Source organism: Herpailurus yagouaroundi, unplaced genomic scaffold (genome assembly GCF_014898765.1).
Source record: "Herpailurus yagouaroundi ecotype Mexico unplaced genomic scaffold, PumYag 220, whole genome shotgun sequence".
Taxonomy (NCBI): Eukaryota; Metazoa; Chordata; class Mammalia; order Carnivora; family Felidae; genus Herpailurus; species Herpailurus yagouaroundi.
The window spans coordinates 3,002,209-3,027,521 of NW_024412451.1; the positions used below are offsets into that span (position 1 = coordinate 3,002,209).

At 45.7% G+C, this 25,313-nt stretch overlaps 1 protein-coding gene and 1 long non-coding RNA gene across 2 annotated transcripts in view; one reads left to right on the forward strand and one right to left on the reverse strand.

The window, feature by feature from the left end:
* Positions 1-13,318: 13,318 nt before the first annotated feature.
* LOC121018648 (insulin growth factor-like family member 3) lies at positions 13,319-22,239 on the reverse strand. The gene is made up of 4 exons (XM_040457462.1): positions 22,125-22,239; positions 14,276-14,329; positions 13,872-14,139; positions 13,319-13,685 (listed from the first exon to the last, which is right to left on the reverse strand). Exons 1-4 carry the CDS (start codon positions 22,141-22,143, stop codon positions 13,652-13,654), a joined length of 375 nt encoding a protein of 124 aa, XP_040313396.1. The 5' UTR covers positions 22,144-22,239; the 3' UTR covers positions 13,319-13,651.
* The window catches only part of LOC121018651 (uncharacterized), an 18,473-nt gene continuing 15,371 nt past the window's right edge, over positions 22,212-25,313 (forward strand). The window contains exon 1 of the long non-coding RNA XR_005785262.1: positions 22,212-22,316. This is a non-coding gene — a long non-coding RNA (uncharacterized LOC121018651). The remainder of the gene's footprint in view (positions 22,317-25,313) is intronic.

Sequence of the window (25,313 nt, forward strand, 5' to 3'; positions counted from 1 at the left end):
TGCAGGTCAGGAAAGAGGTATAGTTACTGTTCCATTTTCTATTGATAAAGGAAGGGAGAACTGTGTTTTATTACCTTTGTGAGGCATTTGTATATAGCAACCCACGGAATAAAAGAACAGATAGTATGTTTCCAAATAATCATAGTGGAGAAAAAAGGTAAAAGACGTGTGCATTTGTGTGAGCATACGCGTGCACACACAGACCCACAGATACGGTCTATTCAAGAAAAGTAAGTACATTAAAAAAAAAAAAAACCCAAGAAAAATCATACTATGTAGAAAAAAAGTTAAATGCCTTAAATAAGACCAGACACATTGGTTATCACAATATGTGAATAAGATAAATTCTGTGAAATATCTCTGGTTGTTTAAAAAAAGACAAAGAGGGGGCGCCTGGGTGGCGCAGTCGGTTGAGCATCCGACTTCAGCCAGGTCACGATCTCGTGGTCCGTGGGTTCAAGCCCTGCGTCGGGCTCTGGGCTGATGGCTCAGAGCCTGGAGCCTGTTTCCGATTCTGTGTCTCCCTCTCTCTCTGCCCCTCCCCCGTTCATGCTCTGTCTCTCTCTGTCCCAAAAATAAATAAATGTTGAAAAAAAAATTAAAAAAAAAAAAAAGACAAAGAAAGCTGAATACATAGCTATAAATACAGATACATGGGGTAAATGTAATATAAAGCAAAGCAAGGAAGATCACATTCATATTTAATGAAGTATAACTCAAAGCTATAATTTTCTCTTTTAACACTTAAAAGATTAAAAAAAAATTTTTTTTTAACGTTTATTTATTTTTGAGACAGAGACAGAGCATGAACGGGGGAGGGGGCAGAGAGAGAGGGAGACACAGAATCGGAAACAGGCTCCAGGCTCTGAGCTGTCAGCACAGAGCCCGACGCGGGGCTCGAACTCACAGACTGTGAGATCATGACCTGAGCTGAAGTCGGACGCTTAACCGACCAAGCCACCCAGGCGCCCCAAGATTTTTTTTTTTAAGTTTATTTATTTATTTTGAGAGAGACAGAGACAGTGTGAGCAGGGGAGGGGCAGAGAGAGAGGGAGAGAAAGGGAATCCCAAGCCGGCTCTGCACTGTCCCCGCAAGCTTGGGTTAAGGGGTTTTGGAATCTTACTCCCTGCCTCCGCCCTTTCTCAATCCACTCAAGTTCTAAACACTTGGGAAAAGGGAGAGAAAAATCTTATCAAACAATGGAAGGATCTAAACCACATTCAGAGGCAAGCCAGTGACTTAAGGAATCCCTTTCTGTGGGACCTATTTCCCTTCCCCTGAGTCATAGTCTCTGGTTTGGATTGTCGTCCGGATCTAGATTTTAAAAGCTAGTCAGCTCCCAGGAGAGGCATTCCTATTCTAAGGATATTTCTCCCCATGTTTCTATTCTGTTGTGTCCTCATTTTTGTAATGCCTAAGCTTATAAAAATTTGGGAAAGGTAGGTCTCAGCACTCAAACCTTCCTGGAAGCTTCCTCACATTGTGATTTACTTGTGTATTTCTGTAGGATTTCTCTCTTTCTTTTTTTTTTTTTTAATGCTTATTTATTTTTAATTGAGAGAGAGAACATGAGCAGGGGAGGTGCAGAGAGAGAGGGGGAGAGAGGATAGGAAGGAGGCTCGGCACTGACTGCAGAGAGCCCAATGCGGGACTCGAGCTCATAAACTGCGAAGATCATGACCTGAGCCCAAGTCGGGTGCTCAACCAGTTGAGCCACCCGGATGCCCCAGATTTCTCTATTTCTTATAAAGGAAAGGAAGAACCAGACACTCAGAACCCAGGTGGGGTTGCTCCCAGACCGGCCAGCAGGGCTCCCCCTGGTCCTGCCTGGTGTTCTTTAAATCTCTCACCAGAAGGAGGCGCTGAGTCCCTGGGGAGAAGCAACATACCAGCAGTGTGGGAGACGCCCTGTGAGCATCTGGGCCTCATTTTCATGAAGGAAAAAAACACTCTATTTAAAACCTGAGCCCAGCGGGTCCCTATTTCTGGAGAAGAGAGTTTCTGTTTCTCCCAAATGCTGGTGGTGGTAACTGATCAAGAATCCACGTGAATCTGTGTCAACCTTTACAGAACATAGATTCCGATTCGTGGGCTGTGAAAACAATAGGAAAGTACCCGTGATACGGTCTTTCGCGGTTTCTCAGATTTGCTCAACAGAATGCCTCCTGGGTCAGTGTTACTTGGAGCTGAATGGAGGAGGTGGCAGGGACAGACCTCTGCCGGGGCCTGCAGGCAGGTAGGTGGTCACGCTGCACTTCTGTCCATCAGGTGTCCCTGGGACCACAGACTTGGGTCCTCAGCCTCCAGATCAGTGTAGTCAACCGACTGGCGGCCTCATTCGTATATTTATTTAAGTGAAGCAAGCCTCAATATATTGGTTCAAGTATGAATACTAGCAGAAACTTGGGCTTTGTATTTCATCAGATGGAAAATGTTTCCTTAACAAAACAAAAACAAACATTTATGGTACTTAAGAATACAGAAATTCTATTTTTGCCATTACTGCCAAAGCAGTAAGATATTAATGTAAGAAAGCTATGCACAATTATAAGTTTCTTGCTGAAACAGGAGGTAGCAACCATTTATGAATTCTTGGAATATGTCCAGGACCACTTTGTTGAAATAACACTGCAAGGATAGAATATATTGACCAAAAGAGAACCACCTTACCAAAAGGGATTTAAAATATATATATTTTTTAATGTTTACTTGTGAGAGAGAGAGAGAGACTGAGTGTGCGTGGGAGAAGGGCAGAGAGAGGGGAGACAGAATCCCAAGCAGGCTCCAGGCTCTGAGCTGTCAGGACAGAGCCTAACACGGGGCTTGAACTCATGAACTGTGAGATCATGACCTGAGTGGAAGTGGGACACTTAACTGACTGAGCCACCCATTGGCCCCTATTGAAGGAGATTTTTAACCAACTTCTAGTGCAGAATGCAATCTTTCCCCCTGTAGCTCTACTTCCTTTATGGCTTCCTCCTTTAAAAATTCTGAAGACTGGCTTTTTAATACTCAGTTCCCAGGCTGGCTCGTGGCTCAGTCAGTTAAGCGTCTGACTCTTGGTTTCAGCTGAGGTTGCGATCTCGCAGTTGGTAAGCCTGCTTGGGATTCTCTCCCCGTCTCTCCCTGCCCCTCCCCTGCTTGTGCGCTCTCCCTCTCTCAAAATAAGTAAATAAACTTAGAAAAGAAAAAAAGACTCAGTTCCAGAATGTAACTACACTTGCCCCTTGAACAATGCAGGGGTGAGATGCCAACCCCCTGTGCAGTCAAAAATCATGTATAACTTTTATGTCCCCAAAACTTGCTGCTAATAGCCTGTGGTTGACTGAGAAACCTTACTCATAACATAAACAGTTAACACATATGTTGTATGTTCATTGTATTATAGACTGTATTCTTACAATAAAATAAGCTAGAGACAGGAAAATGTCATTAAAAAAAATCATGAAGAAGAGGCGCCTGGGTGGCTCAATGGGTTAAGCGTCTGACCTCAGCTCAGGTCATGATCTTGTGGTTTGTGAGTTCGAACCCCACATTGGGCTCTGGGCTGACAGCTCAGAGCCTGGAGCCTGCTTCAGATTCTGTGTCTCCCTCTCTCTCTACCCCTCCTCTGCTTGTGCTCCCTCTCTCTCAAAAATAAATAAACATTAAAACAATTTTTTAAAGTAGAAAAAAAGAAAATTATGAAGAACGAAAAAGACATTTATAATGTCTGTAAAAAAATGTATAGTACTGTATAAATTTTATAGTACTATAAAAAAAACCCACATGTAGGTAGGCCCGTGCAGTTCAAATCCGTGTTGTTGAAGGGTCTACTGCAGATAGCTTTAAGTACACAAAATAGACATGTAGTGATAAGTTGTATTGGTAAAAATGAAGAAAAGGGTTTTCTATATATGAGGTCATGGCATCCACAGAGACCATTTTACTTGTTCCTTTCTGGTTTGGATGCCCGTTATTTCTTTTTCTTGCCTAATTGCTCTGGCTAGGACTTCTGGTACTCTGTTGAAATGAAGTGGTAAGAGTGAGCATCCTTGTCATGATCTCGATCTTAGAAGCTTTCAACCTTTCACTATTGAATGGGATGTTATCCCTGGGATTGTAATTTACAGGCTTCATTATGTTGAGGTATATTCCCTCTATTCCTAATGTGTTGAGAGTTTTAAGTTTATTTATTCATTTTCAGAGAAAGGGGGTGGGGAAGGGGCAAAGAAAGAGGGAGGGAGAGAATCCCAAGCAGGCTCTGCACTGTCAATGCAGAGCCCTATGCAGGGCTCGAACCCATGAACTGTGAGATCATGACCTGCGCCCAAATCAAGAGTTGGACACTTGGGGTGCATTGGGTGGCTCAGTCGGTTAAGCGTCAGACTTCAGCTCAGGTCATGATCTCGCGGTTCATGAGTTCAAGCCCCACATCGGGCCCTGTGTTGACAGCTCAAGCCTGGAGCCTGCTTTGGATTCTGTGTCTCCCTCGCTCTCTGGCCCTCCCCGACTTGCAACCTGTCTCTCTCTCTCAAAAAATGAATAAAATGGAGAAAAAAAAGACATTTAACGAGCCGAGCCACCCAGGTGCCCAGAGAGTTGTTTTTTTTTTTTTTTTTAAACCATGAAAGAGTGTTGAATTTTGTCAAATGCTTTTTCTGTTATCTGTTGAGATGATCATATAATTTTATCCCCCTCTGTTTTTTTGTTTGGTGATGGTCACACAGCAGCATGCATGTACCTAATGTCACTGAACTGTACACTTTTAAACAGATAAGGTGGCAAATTTTATGTTATTTGTATTTTACCACCATAAAAAAATTGGGGGAAAAAACCCTTTATTTTAAAAATAGGCCTATCTTTAACTGAACAAAATTTAGACTATAACAGCAGTATGAGATTCATTCTTCAAATAAACAATGAATCAAATGATGTTTTTTTTTGGTGGGGGAGGAGGGTGATAGATGAGAATTTTTCCTACAAAATTATTTCACGTCTAGCTTTTATTTTTTTTTATTTTTATTAAAAAAAATTTTTTTTAACGTTTATTCATATTTGAGAGACAGAGAGAAACAGAGCATGGCGGGGAAGGGGCAGAGAGGGGGAGACACAGAATCTGAAACAGGCTCCAGGCTCTGAGCCGTCAGCACAGAGCCCGACGCGGGGCTCGAACTCACAGACTGTGAGATCATGACCTGAGCTGAAGTCGGATGCTCAACCGACTGAGCCACCCAGGCGCCCCTCACGTCTAGCTTTTATAACCTAAGTCATAAACTTAATTTTTGGAAAATTATTCTAGGGTGCTGACGAGGTCCCCAGAGACCTCTCTTACTCCTTTGATCTCTGTATCATACTTTTTTTTTTCAACGTTTTTTTTTAATTTATTTTATTTTTTTTATTTTTGGGACAGAGAGAGACAGAGCATGAACGGGGGAGGGGCAGAGAGAGAGGGAGACACAGAATCGGAAACAGGCTCCAGGCTCCGAGCCATCAGCCCAGAGCCCGACGCGGGGCTCGAACTCACGGACCGCGAGATCGTGACCTGGTTGAAGTCGGACGCTTAACCGACTGCGCCACCCAGGCGCCCCTGTATCATACTTTTTGAAGGCTCATCATGCCATTATCCTTGTGGATGATAGTTTATTCAAAAGTTAACTAGTCAGGGTGCCTGGGTGGCTCATTCAGTTGAGTCTCTGACTTTGGCTCCGGTCATGATCTCAAGATTCATGAGTTCGAGCCCCACATTGGGCTCCATGCTGACAGCAAGGAGCCTGCTTGGAATTCTCTCTCTCTCCTTTCTCTCTCTCTTTGCCCCTTCCCACTCATACTGTCTCTCTCTCTCTCTCTCAAAATAAATAAATAAACTTAAAAAAAAAAGTTAACTGGTCTGTCTCTGTCAGATCCCAGTTGGTCAAGGGATTTGAGTGGGATTCCGTCACTTTCCCCCCCCCCGCCCCCCCACTTCGCTTTCAAAGACTTTTGGTAACCAAGCGTCTTTTGTAAGATCTGCAATTTCACCTTGCATCAGAGGGTCACAGAGAGGCTGGCCTATAAGGAAGTTTCTGTGATGAGAGAGGATTCACACTAGTGGTAAACAGGGACATACGTGCTGGTGGGGACTCCTGCATTAAGGGTCAGTTTAATATTTTTGTGACAACAGCTTTTATTTCCCCATGCAATCTGGTAATTGCAAGACTCAGATAATGAACCCTGACAATGAGGCCTCCTGCAGCCAAGAACCTAGTGGTTTGGTAAATGTTTGCTGCTATTATAGCAAACAAACAAAGTTTGTGATAACCTGCAAATACTACACATTTCTCTATTAAGTTAAGCTGCGACATGAGTCCTTGTCTTTTTTAATGTTTATTTCTTTTTGAGCGAGAGCTCGAGAGGAGGGAAGGGACAGAGAGAGAGGGAGACACAGAATCGGAAGCAGGCTCCAGGCTCCGAGCTGTCAGCGCAGAGCCCGACGCGGGGCTCGAACTCACGCGAGATCACGCGAGATCTCGCGAGATCGTGACCTGAGCCCAAGTCGGACGCTCAACCGACTGAGCCACCCAGGTGCCCCCTTTTTTCTTCAGTGCTAATTATTTCCGAGTCCACTAGCACTTCCTCCTTGTTACCTCTGCCCCTGGATTCAAACAAGCCATGCACAACTACCTCAATAATTGCCAAGGCTCCTTGAACCCATTCACACCGGCAATACTCTACTCCTCACATCTTACCCGCGCACGGCAGCCAGAATGGCCGCTTCACTCCACCTGAACGCCTTTACTGGTGTCCCATTGCCTTTTGGAAATCAGGCAAACCCTTCGTCATCCTAGAAGGGCCTGCCTCATCATGTCCCTCAGCAGTGTATTTGGCCTCCTCTTAGCTCTCCCGGTGTCCAGTCTTCCTTTCTCATCTGAGGGCCTCCTCACTTGCTTCTTCCTCTGCCCAGAATGTTCTCTCACCTGTTCCTCAGAACGAAAAAGCCCTTGGTCCTCCAGATTCCCTCTCCTGCCCTACCTTGAGAGCCCCTCCCCCCCCCCATTGTCACTGCCTCCACTGTCTTCATTGTATGTAATTTCGCAGATGGCCTGTCCGTGTCTTTTGTCTTTCCACCACGCTGTGAATCTGCTTGGTCTGGTTTACTTGGCATTACACACTGTTGACAGATCAACAAATGTGTCGAGGAAAGGAACTGCCTGTATCTTCCCTACACAGAATTCTGCCACAAATACATTTCCCGTGAAAATAAGAGGAGAGAGCCACAGAAAATTAAGACCACATTTCACAAATGTGTTCTAAGGGTGTCTCAGTCTCCGTCTCAGTCTCTTGGCTCCGGAAACCACACTGCATGGCATGTTGCAAGATGGAAACGGCTCTTTTCAGAATCATCCCTTTAAGTTCTCCGCGAGAGGACCTCCACATTGTCTTGATACCTGTGTCCCTGTTGAACCACCATTCCTACCGGAGGTTCTCTTAGAAATCTCTCTCTGCGTGTGTGTGTGTGTGTGTGTGTGTGTGTGTGTGTGTAAGTATGTATATCTACCCTTTTTTGTCCTTCATTTTGTTACTGTGGTGTATCACATCTTTTACTCGTGTATGTTGAACCACCTTTGCAGTGCAAAAATAAATCCCATCTGGGGCGCCTTGCTGGCTCAGCTGAAAGACCACGCAACTCTTGATCTTGGGGTCATGGGTTCGAGTCCTGCGTGGGGTGTAGAGATTACTTAAATAAAACCTAAAAAAAAAAATCCTATTTGGTCATAGTGTGTGATCCTTTTTATGTGTTTTTTTTTTAAGTTTATTTATTTATTTAGAGAGAGTGTGTGAGTGGGGAGGGGCAGAGAGAGAGAATCCCAAGCAGGTCCTGTGCTGTCAGCACAGAGCCAGATGTATGGCTGGAACTCACGAACCGTGAGACTGTGACATGACCCAAGATCAAGAGTCAGAGGCTCAATTGACTGAACCACCCGGGTGCCCGCTTTTTATGTGTTGTTGAATTCAACTTGCTGATGTTTTGTTGAGGATTTTTGCATCTGTTTCATCAGGGATATTGATCTGTAATTTTCTGTTAGTGTCCTTGTCTGGTTTTGGTATCAGGGTTAACACTGGCCTTGTAAAATGAGTTCGGAAATAATTCCCTCTCCTTCAGATTTTTGGAAGAATTTGAGAGGGATGGGTGTTAATTCTTCTTTTCAATGTTTGCTAGGATTCACCAGTGAAACCATCAGGTCATTATTGGTCTCTTCATCATTTCTCTTTCTTCACGATTAAGTCTTGGTAGGTTGTATGTTTCTAGGAATGTATTAATTTCTTTTAGGTTACTCAAATTGTTGGCCTATACTTGTTCATAGTAGTCTTTTAAGAACCACAGTATTTTCCTGGTGTCAGTTGCAATGCCTCTTCATTCATTTATACTTCTTATTTGAGTCCTCTTTTTTTTTCTTGATTAGTTCAGCTAAAGGTTTGTCCGTTGTGTCTGTCTGTTTTCCGAAAAACCAACTCTTAGTTTCATTGACTTTTTTTTTTTTTGTATTGTCTTTCTAGTCTCCATTTCACTCATTTCTGTACTGATCTTTGTTATTTTCTTCCTTCTGCCAACTTCGAGCTTAGTTTGTTCATCTTTTTCTTGTTCCTTATGGTGTAAAGTTAGGTTGTTTACTTGAGATCCTACTTTTTTTTTTTTTTTTAATTTTTTTTTTTTTAATTTTTTTTTTCAACGTTTATTTATTTTTGGGACACAGAGAGACAGAGCATGAACGGGCGAGGGGCAGAGAGAGAGGGAGACACAGAATCGGAAACAGGCTCCAGGCTCCGAGCCATCAGCCCAGAGCCCGACGCGGGGCTCGAACTCACGGACCGTGAGATCGTGACCTGGTTGAAGTCGGACGCTTAACCGACTGCGCCACCCAGGCGCCCCGAGATCCTACTTTCTTAATGTTGGCTTTTATCACATTCCCTCTTAGAACGGCTTTTGCTGCCATCCCATAGATGTTGGTATATTGTGTCTCCATTTCTGTCTGTCTCAAGATATTTACGTTCCCCGCCCCCACTTTTCCTGAGATATAATTGACGTACATCACTGTAGAAGCTTAAGGTGTACAGCATAATGATTTGATTTACATAAATTGTCAAACAGCTACTGCACTGAGTTTAGTTAACATGAGTGAAAGCGGGGCACTTGGATGGCTCAGTCGGTTAAGGATCTGACTCTTGATTTCAGCTCAGGTCAGGATCTCATGGTTCCTGATTTTGAGCCTGGAGTCGGACTCTGTGCCGACAGCACAGAGCCTGCTTGGGATTCTCTCTCTCTCTCTGTCTCTGCCCCTCGCCCACTTGTACTCTGTCTCTAAAAATAAATAAATAAAACTTAACAACAACAACAACAAAAAAGAAATACTCTTTTCAGCATTTCTTGAAGGCAGATCTACTGGTGATCAACTCCCTCAGCTTTTGTTTGTCTAGGAAAAAGTCTTTATCTCACTCTTTTCTGAGGGACACCTGTGCTGGGTAAGGTACTCTTGCTTGGCGGATTGTTTCCCCCCCAGAACGTAGAATATGTCATCTCATTCTCTTGTGGCTTGCAAAGTTTAAACTGAAAAATCCACCATAGACTTAGGCTATTTCCCTTATTTGTGAGGAGTTTTTTTTCCCTTGCTGCTTTTAAAATTCTCTTCATCTTTGATTTTAGGCAGTTTTATTATAATGTATCTTGGAGAACATTTCTTTGGGTTGAAATTTTGGGGGGTGGGTTAGGAGCTTCATGAACTTGGATGCTTGAATCTCTCCCCAGATTTGGGAAATTCTCAGCCATTATTTTGTTAAATAAGCTTTTTGCTCTTTTCTCCCTCTCTGTTACTCCAATGATGCATTTTTTTGTTTTGTTTTGATGGCATCCCGTTGTTCACAGGTTAGGCTTTTAAAGTTTTGTTTGTTTTTTTTTTCTAATTTTTAATTTTATTTTAAATTAATCTCTACCCCCAATGTGGGGCTTGAACTCATGACCCCAAGATGAAGAGTTGCATGCTCCTCAAACTAAGCCAGCCAAGTGCCCCTCACAGTTTAGGTTTTTAAAACTCTTTTTGGGGGGCATCTGGGTGGCTCAGTCAGTTAAGTGTCTGACTCTTGGTTTCAGCTCAGGTCACGATCTCACAGTTCATGGGTTTGAGCCCACATTGGGCTCTGTGCTGACAGTGTGGAGCCTGCTTGGGATTTTCTCTCTCCCCTCTCTCTGCCCAACACCCATGTGTGCTTTCTCTCTCTCAAATAAATAAACCTAAAAAAAAAAACTTTTTAACTCTTTTTCTTTCTTTTTTCTTCTTTCTCCTCTGATTAGATCATTTTGACCGACTTGTCTACCACTTTACAGAGTCCTTCCTCTGCTTGATCATGTCTGCCACTGATGCTCTCTATTTCATTTTTTTCACTTCATTCATTCACTTCTTCAGCTCTGGAATTTCTCTTATGATTCCTATTTCTCTGTCAGACTTTTCACTTTGATAGTGTATTGTTTCCCTGAGTTCATTGAATTGTCTTTCTGTGTTTTCTTGTAGCTCATGGAGCTTCTTTAAAACAACCATTTCGGGGCACCTGGTTGGCTCAGTCAGTTGGGTGTCTGACTTCGGCTCAGGTCATGATCTCACAGTCTGTGAGTTCAAGCCCCGTGTTGGGCTCTGTGCTGACAGCTCAGAGCCTGGAGCCTGCTTTGGATTCTGTGCCTCCCTGTCTCTGCCCCTTCCCCGCTCATGCTCTGTCTCTGAAAGATGAATAAATGTTAAAAAAATTAAAAAAAAAAAAGCCCAACCATTTTGAATTCTTTGGGAGGTAAATAGCAGGTTTCCATTTCTTTGTGGTCAGTTACTAGTTACTAGAAAGTCACTGTGTTCCACTTGCAGTGTCCTGTTTCCTTGACTTTCCATGTCTCTTGAATCCTGGCATTGCTGTCTTTGCATTGGAAGAAGCGGTCACCTCTTCCAGTCTTACTGACTGGCTTTGGGAAATACCTTCCATCGATCCTGTTAGGGATTCTGAGTCTTTCTTAGACCTTTTCTTTTTTACGTTTTTAAAATGTTATTTTAAGTTCATTTATTTTTGAGAGAGAGACAGCACGCAAGTGGGGGAGGGACAGAGAGAGAGGGAGACACAGAATCCGAAGCAGGCTCCAGGCTCTGAGCTGTCGGCACAGAGCCCGACGCGGGGCTTGAACCCACGAGCCGTGAGATCATGACCTGAGCCAGAGTCAGACACTTAACCAACTGAGCCACCCAGGTGCCCCTAGACCTTTTCTATGGATCCTCCTGCTCCACACTACTTGTTCCTGCTTTGGGTGAAATTCTTTTTTTTTTTATTAATTTTTTTCAATGTTTATTTATTTTTGAGAGAGCGAGCAAGTGGCGGTAGGGGCAGAGAGAGAGAGAGAAAGGGAGACACAGAATCCAAAGCAGGCTCCAGGCTCCAGGCTCCGAGCTGTCAGCAAAGAGCCTGAGCGGGGTTCAGACTTGTGAGCCGTGAGATCATGACCTGAGCCAAAGCCGGACACTTAACTGACTGAGCCACCCAGGCGCCCCTGGGTGGAATTCTTAAAATTGGGTGCCTTCTCTTGATACTGGAAAGGCAGGCCAGGTGCTGACAGCCTCCCATTTGTTTTTCCTGGGCAGAGCTGAATGCCCAAGTTTGTGTGCCTTCTACCCATCCTGCAGAGCTGGATCAGTGTCCTACATGTGCTCTCTAGCTGTATGCAAAACCAATGTGAACTGGCTGCCCCCCCCCCCGGCCCCCCCCGGGGCATGCACTAGGATGAGTGTGTGGGGGGTGGGTAGAGATGCACACGGGATTGGAGGTGCCTGTGGGCCATTTGGAGGGATCTACAGGTGAGGCATCCCCAGTAGCTCACGGGTGGGCTTCCTGGTGGTGTGTGCAAAGTAATTCGTAGGATCTGTAGCACCTTTATGCCCTCAAGACCCTAGCTTCGCTTCTCCCAGCCTCTCCCCGTTCCCCAGTCATGTAGCACACCTCCGATCTCTGGATGGGGTAAGGAAGAGGTTAATCTCTTTGGCACCATTCCACACAGCTGGGGAAGCCACGTGCTTACTCACAGGCTCTCACCTTCCCCATGGGAGAAACCACAGCCTGAGAAGGTCTCTCCAGGCGCTCAACTGTGCTGCCTTTGGGGAGGTGTAATGAGAATCGGGTGAAATGGTTTCTCTTACCCTTTCCAGTGTGGCCAATCTTAGCTTTCCTTTTTCCTTCCTTCCTTCCTTCCTTCCTTCCTTCCTTCCTTCCTTCCTTCCTTCCTTTCTTTCCCCTCCAGTGGTGTGCTGGAACTTCTGTGTTGGACCCCAGATTTCCACAAAGGCAGCCTTGTTTGTGGGTGTTACGACTTTGTTAAATTAACAGTTGTTAAGCGGAGCATGGAGGGCCAACTAGCTGGTAAGCCAAGGTTCAATTAAAGATCACAAGAGAAATTGAAATAAATAATTTGTTACAGGTTCTAGAAGAAGTACATGGCAAGACGCAAGGGGCCACATGAGGTGGTCAAGGCAGGGTGCAGGCAGAGAGAGAGAGAGAGAGAGGCAGGACTCTGGGCACATGCCTTTCTTTAGGTCTGAGTGGAATGTTTTGGGGTCCCTGGGCTAAGGCCAGATGGGTCCATCTAAACCATAAAGGGCAGTGTTTCGGTAAGGTCCACAGGGATCTTATCTAAGGGGCACCCAGGGGAAGGCCCTGCGGGGTAAGGGAGACTGTTGACCTTAAGTGCTGTTAGGTAAATCAGGAGCTTAGATTTGCTTCTGACTCGGCGGGCTTTTATGTGGGGTATGCACTTGCACGGGGGAATGGGGGAGGGTGCCAGTTTAAGGTTCCCTGAAGGCTGCTTGGCCAAATAAAAAGGATTTTGAGGCACCAACACCGTGGAGTGGCTGAGCTAAACTCTTGAATGGTAGGTGATCGTCAAAATCAATGCTCTTTGAGGGGAAGATGGTAGAAAACTTCCATTTCACCATTTTGATGACACTTCTGTTACCCCTTCAGGTAACTTAAGGCAATCAGAAATCCTCTTTCCCAAGGGCTGGACACAGAACAATGTAGTAATCTCTCTTGGGCGTTATCTCTAAGGGTGAAGCCTATGAGCCTTACTAGATCCTTCTACTCTGCTCTTGAAAGAATGAAGACTCTTTCCCACATGCCATTAGCAACTCGAACCATAATGAACTCAGCAGCTAGGAGTTGCCCAATAGGCCTACTGGCATCTGTCATATCTCTTAAGTTAGGAGGCCATACAGAAGTACAAGCAAGTCTGATACATGCTGGAAAATCTTCTCCAGAGAAGTTACGAGTCTGAAGAGCACATTATTTTTGCAACAGAATCCCATGGATATTTAATAGCAAAAGGGGTTTCATAGAGCAACCAAAGAATCACGGGTGCCTATGGTACACGGCACCTCCGTGAGGTGATTGGTTAACACGTATCAGCAAGGGTGGTGAATCAGGACAGAGGGACCGAAGGACAAGGGAGCAATGACAGAGATAATGGGCAGACGTTAAAATGGAGCACACTGGGAAAACCAAGTGGCAGTCAGCTAAGGTCTCTCCAAGGTGGAAATCCCAGGCTCTTCATTGCACAGATGCTGATGCCTGCCCCAGCCTTCCTTTCCAAGCTGCCTTAGTGGAAATTTATTGTCTTCAATATCTTTCCAAATGAGAAAACATCTTTCTGCTGCAAAGAAGGAGGAACCAATAAGTTATGAAGCACAGACAAGGGGATGAATGATAAGATTTGAGTCACTGCTGGAGATTAAGTGAGCAGGGTGTCCTCAAAAGGAATGGCCTAGACACCCACACTCCCTTCCTCCTTTCTCCTCATCCCTACCCTCTTTTCCTCAGCCAGGGGCAAGGTTCTTACCTGGCACAGTCCCCGGAGATGGGGGAGGAATAGCATCGAGACTTCACACCCAGAACCTTCAACTTCACAACATACTTCTTGGGGTCAAAGGACTCAGGACAGCAGAGCTCAAAGCAGGGCCAGAAGGTGCAATTAGGGCCACAGAGGTTGGTCCGATTCAGGGGCAGGATGGTGTCATCATTACAGCACTGCTCCAGAGGGTTGTAGATCTTGTCCCCACACCTGGGTGCCTGCTGACATAGCCACAGCCCTGGGCCCACGGGGGCATCTGGGCAGAGATTGCTGGTGTGAGCCCAAGGAGGTCCCGGCACTAACTCCCCCAGTCAGGAGCCCTCTGTGAACCGTGACCCCACTTCCCAAGGGGAGCCTCGTCCCTCTTCATTCTTCCCCATCCTGGTACTCACCAGTGACAGTCTTTGAGTGCTGGAGGAGAAGAAAGACTAATACACACACAGGAGCTGGAGGAGAGGGAAAGGAGGTTGAGGATGGGGCGGGAGTGCGGCCACTGGGTTGACTGGCCTCAGGGAGGGCAGGCCAGTATGGGGAAGGCTTGGCTCCAGATTTGCTCTACAGGCTTGGGTCTGGGGCCACCTCTGCCTAAGGGCTAGTTCCTGATGCATGTAAGAGTCTAGACAGCTGGGTCCGAGCAGTCTGGACCCTTTAAAGGGGAGTGAATGCAAGAAAAAGTTGGGATGCCATAGCTTAGGATTCTAAGAATGCAGTGGAGTTTCCCAGGCGGGAGAGGGGGTGGGGTAGGTGTTAAAGATACCCAGAGGATGGAAAGGAAGAGGAAGGAAGCTGGGGTAAGATTGACAAGGAGAGAATTTGGGTGCAGGGCTGCTTTGGGGATCCGGCTGGGCTTGAAAGGGTCTTGGACTTGGAGCTCCCCTTACCTGTATTGCGCCTTCTGCCCGCCCCCCCCCCCCCCCCCCCCACGACTAGGGATGGAGTTGGAGAGATGCAGGAAATGGGAAAGAACAGAGGCGACCCGAAGGGTGTTTATAAATGCAATCACGTGACCGGGTTAGTGCCCAAGTTCACGCATTCCACAGCTGTCCTAGCTTTGAAAGCACACAGAGGCAGGTAACCATGAGATCATACGGATAAAACAGGAGGCGAAGGTCTGGGTCCATCTTCTACGACTTGCAGATGGAAAGTGTCCTGTTCCTCCATAACCTGAGCCCCCACCTCCTGGGCTACCGCATATCAGGTAGCGAGTGCGGTTTCCTCCGCGTGGTGGCCCCAGCATTAGTGAGGATGCAGAGAGGATGGCTTCTCCATTTGTTTTAAGTTTCCTCCCCTACAAAACACCTGCCATTTCTGTGTCTCCCAGGTACCTTATCCTTAGAACTTTCAAGCAACTCTGTCCCAAACCACTTTATTTACTCTCTGGAGAGCTATTTGGGACCCTGCTCACGGTCATCACGTGATCTAGCAGAAGGGCGCAGGCTCCATGAACTCGAGGCAGGGAACCAGAGGAGAGTGACAGTTTGCGGATTTCTCCCCCCATGGATTGTTGTGAGGATCCGAAGAGCATATGGCTCAAGGGCAGATCATAATAATGTTAACGGTAAGTAACGGATGGCATGTCAGGTGGCACTTGAGCGTGCAGCCCAGGTAGAGGGAAGCTTAGGGTAAACTGAGGTCTTTGGATCTGGACACTCCCGATGGGCCCCACCTGTCAGCTTGTGTGTCTAATGTGCTTTTAAAAAAAATGTTTACTTATTTATTTTCAGAGGGGGCAGAGGGGCAGAGAGAGAGGGAGAGAGAGAATCCCAGGTAGTCTCTGTGCTGTCAGCGCAGAGTCCCATGCAGGGCTCGAACTCATGAACTGTGAGATCATGACCTGAGCCTAAGCCAGGGGTCGGACACTTAACCATCTGAGCTACCGAGGTGGCCCTAAGGTACTTCTGAGATGACCCAGTACTAGAGGGGAAACTACTGGCCAAAATCAGTTTAGGGAGTAAAGCAAAACTGGGGCAGTGGGACCTTTACCAGATGTGGTCTGCTTATAAAAATTCAGGGAAAGATCTGAAACCCCTTTATGATAATAGTCATTTCTGAGATGCATCTATTGAATTGGTAAAGTAATACCAGTGGCTTTTTGTCGTGTCCTTCGTCCCTTTAAATTTCATTTTAAAAATTGGGGCACCTGGGGCACCTGGGTGACTCAGTCGGTTGGGAGTCTGACTTCAGCTCAGGTCACGATCTCGCGGTTTGTGAGTTCGAGCCCCAGATCGGGCTCTGTGATGACGGCTCAGAACCCGGAGCCTGCTTCAGCTTCTGTGTCTCCCTTTTCTCTGCTCCTCCCCCATTCACGCTCTGTCTGTCTCTATTGAGAGAGTAAATAAACATAAAAAATTTTTAAGCAAATTTCACTTAAAAAATTTAAAATCCCCAATAATTTTTTCCCTTGGGATTTTTCTGCCTTCTGGGCCTTTTTTTTTTTAATGTTTAAAAATATTGGCCTGATAGTTCAGTTCTTTACCAGTGACCTAGGTGTAATACAGTTATGGTCACTGGAACTTAGCGAGTATTAGTCATGCACGTGTGGGGAAATATGTTTGGGTATGTATGCTCTTGTGAAATCAGAGCTGTAAGAGTAGGTGGTTAGAGTGCTGATGTGTTGCTCTCTATGGTAAGAACTAATTCTGTTGCATCACACACGCGGTTACCAATCACTTTTCTTCCCTTTTGCAGTGCAAATAAAGGTTTTGAGTTCTAAACAAACAAACAAACAAACAAACAAACAAACAAACAAAAAAAGATAGATAATCCAGCAATAGCTGGAGACTTCAACACCCCATTTTCAATAATAGAACAAAACAGCAGATAGATGGTCATCAAGAGTATAGAATACTTGGAGGTACCTGGGTGGTTCAGTCTGTTGAGTGTCCGACTCTTGATTTCAGCTCAGGTCATGATCCCAGGGTCATGGGATCGAGCCCTGCATGGGCCTCTGAGCTGAACATGGAGCTGCTTGAGATTTTGTCATTCTCTCTCTCTCTCTCTCTCTCTCTCTTTCTCCCTCTGCCCCTCTCCCCAACTCCTGCTCTCTTTCTCTTAAAAAAAAAAAAAGAATATAGGATACTTGTAAAAGCACTAGAAGCCAATTAAACCTAACAAACATCTGTAGAACACTTCAAAATAGCAAAATACACATTCTTTCAAGTACACGTGTAACATTCTATAAGCTCTACCATATTCTAAGCCATAGGAAAAGCCTCGATAATATAAAAGGATTGAAACCATACCAAGTACGTTCTCTGACCACAGTGGAATTCAAGGAGCAGTAAATAACAGAAGGAAATTTGGGAGGCTCACAAATATGCAGCAATATAAGAGCCAGTTCCTAAGTAAAATAACCAGTGGGTCAAGGAAATCTAAAGTCACAAAGGAAATTCAAAAATGGTTTGAGACAAATGAAAACGAAAACACCATGTATCAAAACATATGGCATACAGCTTACAGCAGTGATGGCAGAGAACTTATAGACGTAACGCCTATTTGATAAGAGAAGAAAGATCTCAAAGCAATAATTCAGTCTTCTGACTGGAAAAATAAGAGCAAACAAACCCAGGGGAGCAGAACCAAGGAAACAGTGATGATACCAAGGAAAGTAAATGAAATGGAGAATAGAAAAAACAACACGGAAAATCAATAGAATTAAAAGTGTGTTCTTTGAAAAGATTAACAGAGTCGACAAAACTGTAGCTAAAATGACCAAGAAAAAAACCATCCTTAAATTAATGCCAGTCATTCATAAACTTCGAAAAAGAATGTTGGGTTGTTTTTTTTTTGTTTTTTTGAGACAGAGAGAGCATGAGCAGGGGAGGGGCAGAGAGAGAGGGAGACACAGAATTCGAAGCAGGCTCCAGGCTCTGAGCTGTCAGTACCGAGCCCGACATGGGGCTCAAACTCACGAGCCATGAGATCATGACCTGAGCTGAAGTCAGACACTTAACCGACTGAGCCATTCAGGTGCCCCATAAATTTCAAAAAATAAAACAACAGAACTTCCCAACTCAGTTTATGAGGCTAATATTACCCTACTATCAAAACCAAAGACATCACAAGAAAAGAAACCTATAGACCAACATCTCTTATGAATATAAATTAAGAAATTCTCAAGAAAAAATACTAACAAACAAAATCCAACAGCTTATATAAAGGATTCTACACCATGACCAAGTGGGATTTGTCCCAGGAATGCAAGGTTGGTTCAACATATGACAATCATTCAATGTAATAAACCTTATTAGTAGAATATGGGCAGAGGGAAACATGATTATCTCAAATGATACAGAAAAGGCATTTGACAAAATTTATACTCTTTTGTGATTAAAATAGTAACAACAACAAAGAACAAATTGGGAAGCCAGAGATCTTCCTCAACCTGATCTACAAGAAAACCCACAGCTTACTGTACCTAATGGCAAAAGACTGCATGCACCTCTTCCCAACGTCTGGAACAGGACAAGTACATTCACCCTCACCACTCGATTTAACATTGCACTAGAAGTTCAAGCCAGAGAAATTCCGCAAGAGAAAAAACATTCAAATTGGAAAAGAAGATGTGAAACGATTTCTGTTTTCAAGTACCACGATCATCTAGTACGTTAACAATGCTTAAGGAAGCTACTCAGGCCACTACGGAACTAACAGATGAACTAAGCAAGGTTTCAAGATGCAAGGCCAACATATAAAAGCCCATTGTACACATTAGCAAAGAGCCATCTGAAATTGAAATTAAGAAAATAATTCTACTTACGGGGGTGCCTGGGTGGTTCAATCGGTTAAGCATCCGACTTCGGCCCAGGTCATGATCTCCTGGTCCATGAGTTTGAGCCCAGTGTTAGGCTCTGTGCTGACAACTCGGAGCCTGGAGCCTGCTTCGGATTCTGTCTCCCCCTCTCTCTCTGCCCCTCCCCTGCTCACACTCTGTCTCTCTCTCAAAAATAAATAAACATTAAAAAAAAAATTCTACTTACAATAGTACCAACAATAATAAAATGCTTGTTAATAAATTTAACAAGGGGAGTGCAGAACGGGCACACTGAAAACAATACAGCTGTTGAAAGAATTTCAAGAACATGTAAATAAATCGAGCTCCATAAATGTACATGAGTTGAAAAATGTAATACTGGTAAGACATCAGTGCTCCCAATTGACCTATAAGTTCAACGCCATTCCTGTCAAAATGCTAGCTGGTTTCTTTGCAGAAATGAGCAAGCTGATCCTAAGATTCAGACTGAAATACAAGGGACCCAGAGTAGCCAAAGCAAAGAACAAAGTTGTTGAACTGATGCGCCATCATTTCAAAGCTTACTCCAAAGCTATACTAGTTAATTCCGTGTGGTATTGACCTAAGGGACTCACATGTAGATCAATGGGCCGAATCGACAGTCGAGAAATAAACCAGTGTAATTACAGTCAATTAAATTTCAACAAAAGTGCTATGACAATGAACTGGGGAAAAGAATAATCTTTTCAACAAATGGTGCTGGGAAAACTGGGTGTCTGTGTGCAAAAGAGAATAAGAAGGATGTGGAGAAGGAGAGAAAGAAGGATCTCTCCCATACCATACACAAAGATTAACTTCACATTGATCATAGACCTAAATATAAGAGCTAACACCATAAAATCATTAGCAGAAAACAGTGGAGTAAATCTTAATGACCTTGGGTTTAGGCCATGTTTTCTTGGCTATGACATCAAAAGCACAAGAGACCAAGAAAAAAAATAGAATTTATGAAAATGAAAACCTGTGTGCTGCACACAAAAATATCAAGGAAGTGAAAAGACAATCACGTAATGGGAGGAAGTCTTTGTAAATCACGTATATGATAAGAGGTAAGTATCCAGAATTTGTTGAAAAACTCCTACAGCTCAATAATAAAAGACACCCCAGTTTAAAAGTGGAAAAAGTATCCACTTTTCCAAAAGGACATACAGACAGCCAGTCAGCACATGAAGAGATGCTCATCACTGTTCATTAAGGGAATGCAAATTAAAACTATAGGCTATCTCTTCACATCCACGAGGGTGGCTGTAATAAAAAGAAAAGTGGAAAATCACAAGGATAGGGAAGGAGGTGGAGAAATCTGAACCCTCGTACATTGCTGATAGGAATATAAAATGGTTTAGCAACCGTGGAAAACAGTTTGACAGCTCCTTAAAGAGCTAAACATAGAATTGCCATTTGACCTAGAAATTCTACTCCTAGGTATATACCCTGAAGACGTGAGAACAGGTACTCATACACATATACACATGTTCATAACAGTACTATTCCCAGTGGCCAAAAGATGGGAACAGCCCAAATGCCCATTAAAAGATGCATGGAGGGGCGCCTGGGTGGCACAGTCGGTTAAGTGTCCGACTTCAGCCAGGTCACGATCTCGCGGTCCGGGAGTTCGAGCCCCGCGTCAGGGTCTGGGCTGATGGCTCAGAGCCTGGAGCCTGTTTCCGATTCTGTGTCTCCCTCTCTCTCTGCCCCTCCCCCGTTCATGCTCTGTCTCTCTCTGTCCCAAAAATAAATAAACGTTGAAAAAAAAATTAAAATAAATAAATAAATAAATAAAAGATGCATGGATAAACAAATTGTGGTATATAGACAGGGTGGAATATTATTCAGCTCTAAAAAGGAATGAAGTAGGGGCACCTGGATGGCTCAGTTGGTTAAACATCTGATTCTTGATCTCTGCCCAGGTCATGATCTCCTGGTTTCATGAGTTCAAGACCTGTGTCAGGCTCTGAGTGCTAAGTGCAAAGAGCCTGCTTGGGATTCTGTCTCTCTCCCTCACTCTCTGCCCCTCCCCAACCCCCCCCCCTCAAAATAAATACACTTTTTGAAAAAGGAATTAGTACTGGTAAATTCTACAGTGTCGATAAGCCTCAAAAATATTATGCAAAGGGGAAGATGAAAGTAACATAAAAAGTCATGTATGGTATGATTGATTCCCTTTAATTTTTATGTTTTATTTATTTTTTGAGACACAGATCAAGCTGGGGAGGGGCAGAGAGGGGGGGGGAGAGGGAAACCCCAAGCAGGCTCTGCACTGTCTATGCAGAGCCCGATGTGGGGCTCGAACCCACAAACCATGAGATCATGACCTGAGCTGAAACCAAGAGTCAGATGCTCAACCGACTGAACCACCCAGGCGCCCCTGATTGATTCCATTTAAACGAAATATCTAAACTAGTAGGAAAATCCATGGAGACAGAATGCACATTGGTGGTTGTCAGGGGTGGGGATGAGAACGAATGAGCAGCTAAATGGGTGTGGGGTGGGCTCTCACTGGATTCCTAGGGTGGCTTGGATAAAAAGCAATTCTGGAAGGTGGTTGGGCTACTCTTCATTCAACTTGAGCGAGAGGAGAAGAGAGGGGAAGGAGAAGGGGGAGGGGCAGGAAGTACACAGAAGGAGATGCTGGAGACTCATAGTTACCCAAAAGGAAGTGTTATGAACACAGCAGGCATTGCTCATCTGAATGGACCATAGATGACAAAACTCCATCCACTTCTCCTTCCTCCCTGGGCCTGAATGTGAATAGACCCCTCACATGGGCACAGATCCTGGTGCAATCGAGCCTCATGCCTGGGACCTTCAACCTCCCAGCAGCCTGTTCTGAGAGCTCAAGGACTTGGGAAAACAGTGCTGGAAGCAAAGTCAGTAGGTTCACCTGGAACCCCCGAGTCAGGCCCCCTCACCACAGCACTGCTCCACGGGGTAACAGGGGTCTCTACACCTGAGCACCAGCTGTGACATCCACAGTCCAGGATCTGGGGGACTCAGAGCTGGATTGGATTCCAAGGATTAGTCTGGGACCTCCATCCATAGTACCGTCCCTTCTTCCCTTCTCGCTACGCCTGCTCTCACCTGCGATTCCCTCTGAGCCTGAGCTCAGGAGTTCAGAAATCCAGACAGCAGCTGAGAAGCAGAAGGGGAACGCGAATAATGCGAGAGAGGAGCCTTCTGGTCGCCACCAGGGTGCACAACGTGACGTCACTGACCTCCTTTCCCTGTTGGGAACAGCTCAGGGTGGATGTTGACTCAGGGTGGCACGGAGGGCCAGGGGAAGAGCTGAGTCTAATATTTTTGCAGGTTAGGACCGATGAAGTCAGAGATAACCTGGGGGTGATTACCAAGTAGGAAGCCAAGCATGGGTGGGCAGGAGAGCATTAGGTCTGAGGTTCAGAGGTGCATTAGGGGTGTGATGTCACAGAAGCTTGGGGCTGGAGTGCCCTTACCAAGGGTCCTGGGCACCATGGTTCTCGATGCAGCTCCAGGGCAGTCGATGGCAGGGCAGCAGAAGAGCTGGGTCTGGGGCCTTATACAGAGACTTCGATAGACACCGTTACCCACACCTGGGGAACCTACTCATCTCCCATTGCAACATAGGAGGCAGTGCTGCTAAAAGGGGAGGGGCATGAAGACTCCAGGTGAGTGGAGCCTACCTTCAGCCTCCCCAGGAAACACCTGGGACTAAGGATGGAGGAGCTGAATCCATTTTTTATTTTTCAATTTTTTTTAAGTTTATTTATTCAGAGGCAGAGAGAAAGACAGAGGGAGAGAGAGAACAAGCGGGGGAGGGACAGAAACAGAGAGGAGGAGGAGGAGGAGGAGGAGGAGGAGGAGGAGGAGGAGGAGAGAGACTGACTCCCAAGCAGGCTCCTTGCTGCCAGCGCAGAGCCTGGTGCCGGGGCTCGAACCCACGAACTACAAGATCATGACCTGAATCCAAGTCAAGAATTTAATGTTTAAAGCACCCGTTGTGACAAACTCGTTGGTCTTACATCCTGGGCAAGTGTCATGATCCACAGTTTGGAGAACACTTCTCTACCTTGCGGCTCGCTGAGGAGAGGAGAGGCCTGAAGAGCGGGGGAGAATGTACTGGCAGGACAGCGTGCCATCCCCCATCCCTTGGAGGGAGCAGACATTTAGGACTCTGGTTACTCCACAGTGTCTGCTTCAGAAGCCTCCTCCTTGGCCTCCTGCCTCCGTCTCAACCCTCTGACCACCCCCCTCACAGGAGACAAATGCTGGGATCTTCCACAGACTCAAATCTCACCACTTCCATTTCTGCATAGGACCCCATGAGGTTAAGTCCAGAATCCTCTCAGAGGCCCACGGGGTGATTTGCCCCACCCTATGCCCTCCCAGGGCTGAGCCTCCTTGAAACAGTCAGTTCTCGCTCATTCTTAGAGTCATAGCTCTGATGTCCCTTCCTCCAGGAAGCCATCGTGATCCCCTTGACCCTCTGTTCCAGCCCTACTCACTGTGAGTCACTATTGTTTGGGATGATTTATGTTCCCCATTGGACATAAGTACCAGAAGGATAGGTCCTGGGACTAAGTCACCACTGTGTCTTTAGCACTGATTACCATAGGGCTGGTGACAGAGCAGGTGCCTGAGGAATATGGAATGGATGGATAGATGGATGGATGGATGGATGGATGGATGGATGGACGGATGTATGGATGGATGGATGAATGGATGCATGCATGATGAAAGCCCTGTGTTCAGGGTGTATCTAACTCCACATGTCTGTCTTGACATAATGGCTTTCTGTGAATTGGTCAGAAATCAGCCTGAAGCTCGAGCCTCTCCCACCCCAGGCAGCCTCTCTGCCCTGCCTGTAATGCTGTTGCTCATGTGGGTCCTGTGGGATTTCATGCCCTGGGGGCGGTCTCAGGACCTCTCTCCTGGGTAGCCTCCCTCACAACTCCCCACTCCCCAGCTCCTCCACCCCATACACATCAGACTCAGCCCTGTGCTGGGGGCCGGAAATTCAGGCCACCAACAGCATGGGGGCCCTGCCAGGCCCGAGAGAGTTGATCTTGGGCTCAGAGCCTTCTCTGTTCCCGATTTTACTAACCACTGGCCTGTGTCCACTGGGGAAAATAGATCGTACATCACTGTGCAGCTTACACTCAGTCTGAAAAGAAAACGAAAAGAAAAATAGGCAATAAAATGCACTGTCAGCCTCCCTAAGGGAAGTGGCTCCACGTTCTGGTCCCAAGTGGCTTCTCACTGAGGAAGAGCTACTCCCCTGTCTCTCAGATCAAGCATAGTCAGGCACAAAGCTGATTTATTTCCATGAAGGAGATGAGTGAAAACATTTATCCATCCTGTTGTCTTCATTCTAATGAGGCCATGGTCTACCTGAGGGTCTAGTGATGGTTGTGGGCTTTTTCATCCAGCACATCAATGAAACAAGTAGGATAATGACACTGATATCACATCAATCAATGCCAAAGCCATTGATCACTCACCTAGTGCCCAGCACAACTTCTTCCTGTTCTCTCATTTATATTCTCTCTCCTCTCCTGGGCCCTTCCATCTCTTGCAGTCTCTCTCCCCTCTGAGCCTAATGAGAACAGTGAGTTTTGCGGGGTCGGCCTCCACACTGACTCTCAGATCCTGAACCTAAGATCAGTGCCTGCGATGTACAAGTTGTGTGTCCTCGAATAAACGACTAAAAAGCTGATATGGAAGTTGACATGGTATCCCTGTGGCATTTGAGTCCCTGTCTTGGCTTCACGAGTGACCCCCAGAAACCTGGCAAATTTCCCGTTTTGCCGACTCATTCAAATAAGAATTTCCAAATCTGGAAAGACAATGTCACTGCCTGTCACAGTCTCTTGCACCTGAATACTATCAGCTGCGGTTACTACACTCTGGTCCTTGGGCTGGGAGTGTGAGGTCAGGGAGTGGACGGGCAGGGCAGGTAGTCACATACAGAAGAACCTGGAAAAAGATTTGCAGGGTCACATCGATAAGGCATTATTCACTATTTCAACTTGGGAGAGTGGGGATGGCTCTGAAGTATATGCCACACCTTCCTTTTTGCTCAAGTGGCCTTATTACTGGAGGCATTTAGGGGAATGAAGGGGTCATCTCTCCTCTCCTGGCTCTTAAAGAATCTGACATCAAGTTCCAAAGTGACAGCTATCCTGTCTGACATCTGCCCCAGCTCCAGAGCCGAGCTGGGGCAGGGCCAGGGAAGAGGACTGGAGATCTGCCATCACCATGCGTTCTCTAGAGATAAAGGGACCTGCGGAATCTGCTGCTTGACCATCGACTGAACCAATGGCAACCCCAGAGATGTGACTATCTCAGTGCAGCCTCCAGGGGACAGAGGACAGAACCCCATCTCCAGTCACAGCCACTCCCAAGCGAACCTCATCTTCTACCCCAGCCTCTTCCTTTCCCTGCCCTCATCTCCTTCCATAGCAAGGTCCCATCCTCACCCCCAAAGTCAGTTTCATTTACATTGTTAAGCTTATTGCCTCCCAAAGCAATCTATAGATTCTATTCAATCCCTAGCAAAATCCCAATGGCCTTTTCCCCTCCTCCTCCTCCTCCTCCTTCCTTCTCCTTCTCCTTCTCCTTCTCCTTCTCCTTCTCCTTCTCCTTCTCCTTCTCCTTCTCCTTCT

Excerpts from the sequence above, each read along its gene's own strand:
- LOC121018648 (XM_040457462.1), bottom strand. Across the intron at positions 14,140-14,275 it reads GCACTCAAAGACTGTCACTG|ATGCCCCCGTGGGCCCAGGG; the intron begins GTGAGTACCAGG and ends ATCTCTGCCCAG. Across the intron at positions 13,686-13,871 it reads ATCTCCGGGGACTGTGCCAG|CAGAAAGATGTTTTCTCATT; the intron begins GTAAGAACCTTG and ends CCTTCTTTGCAG.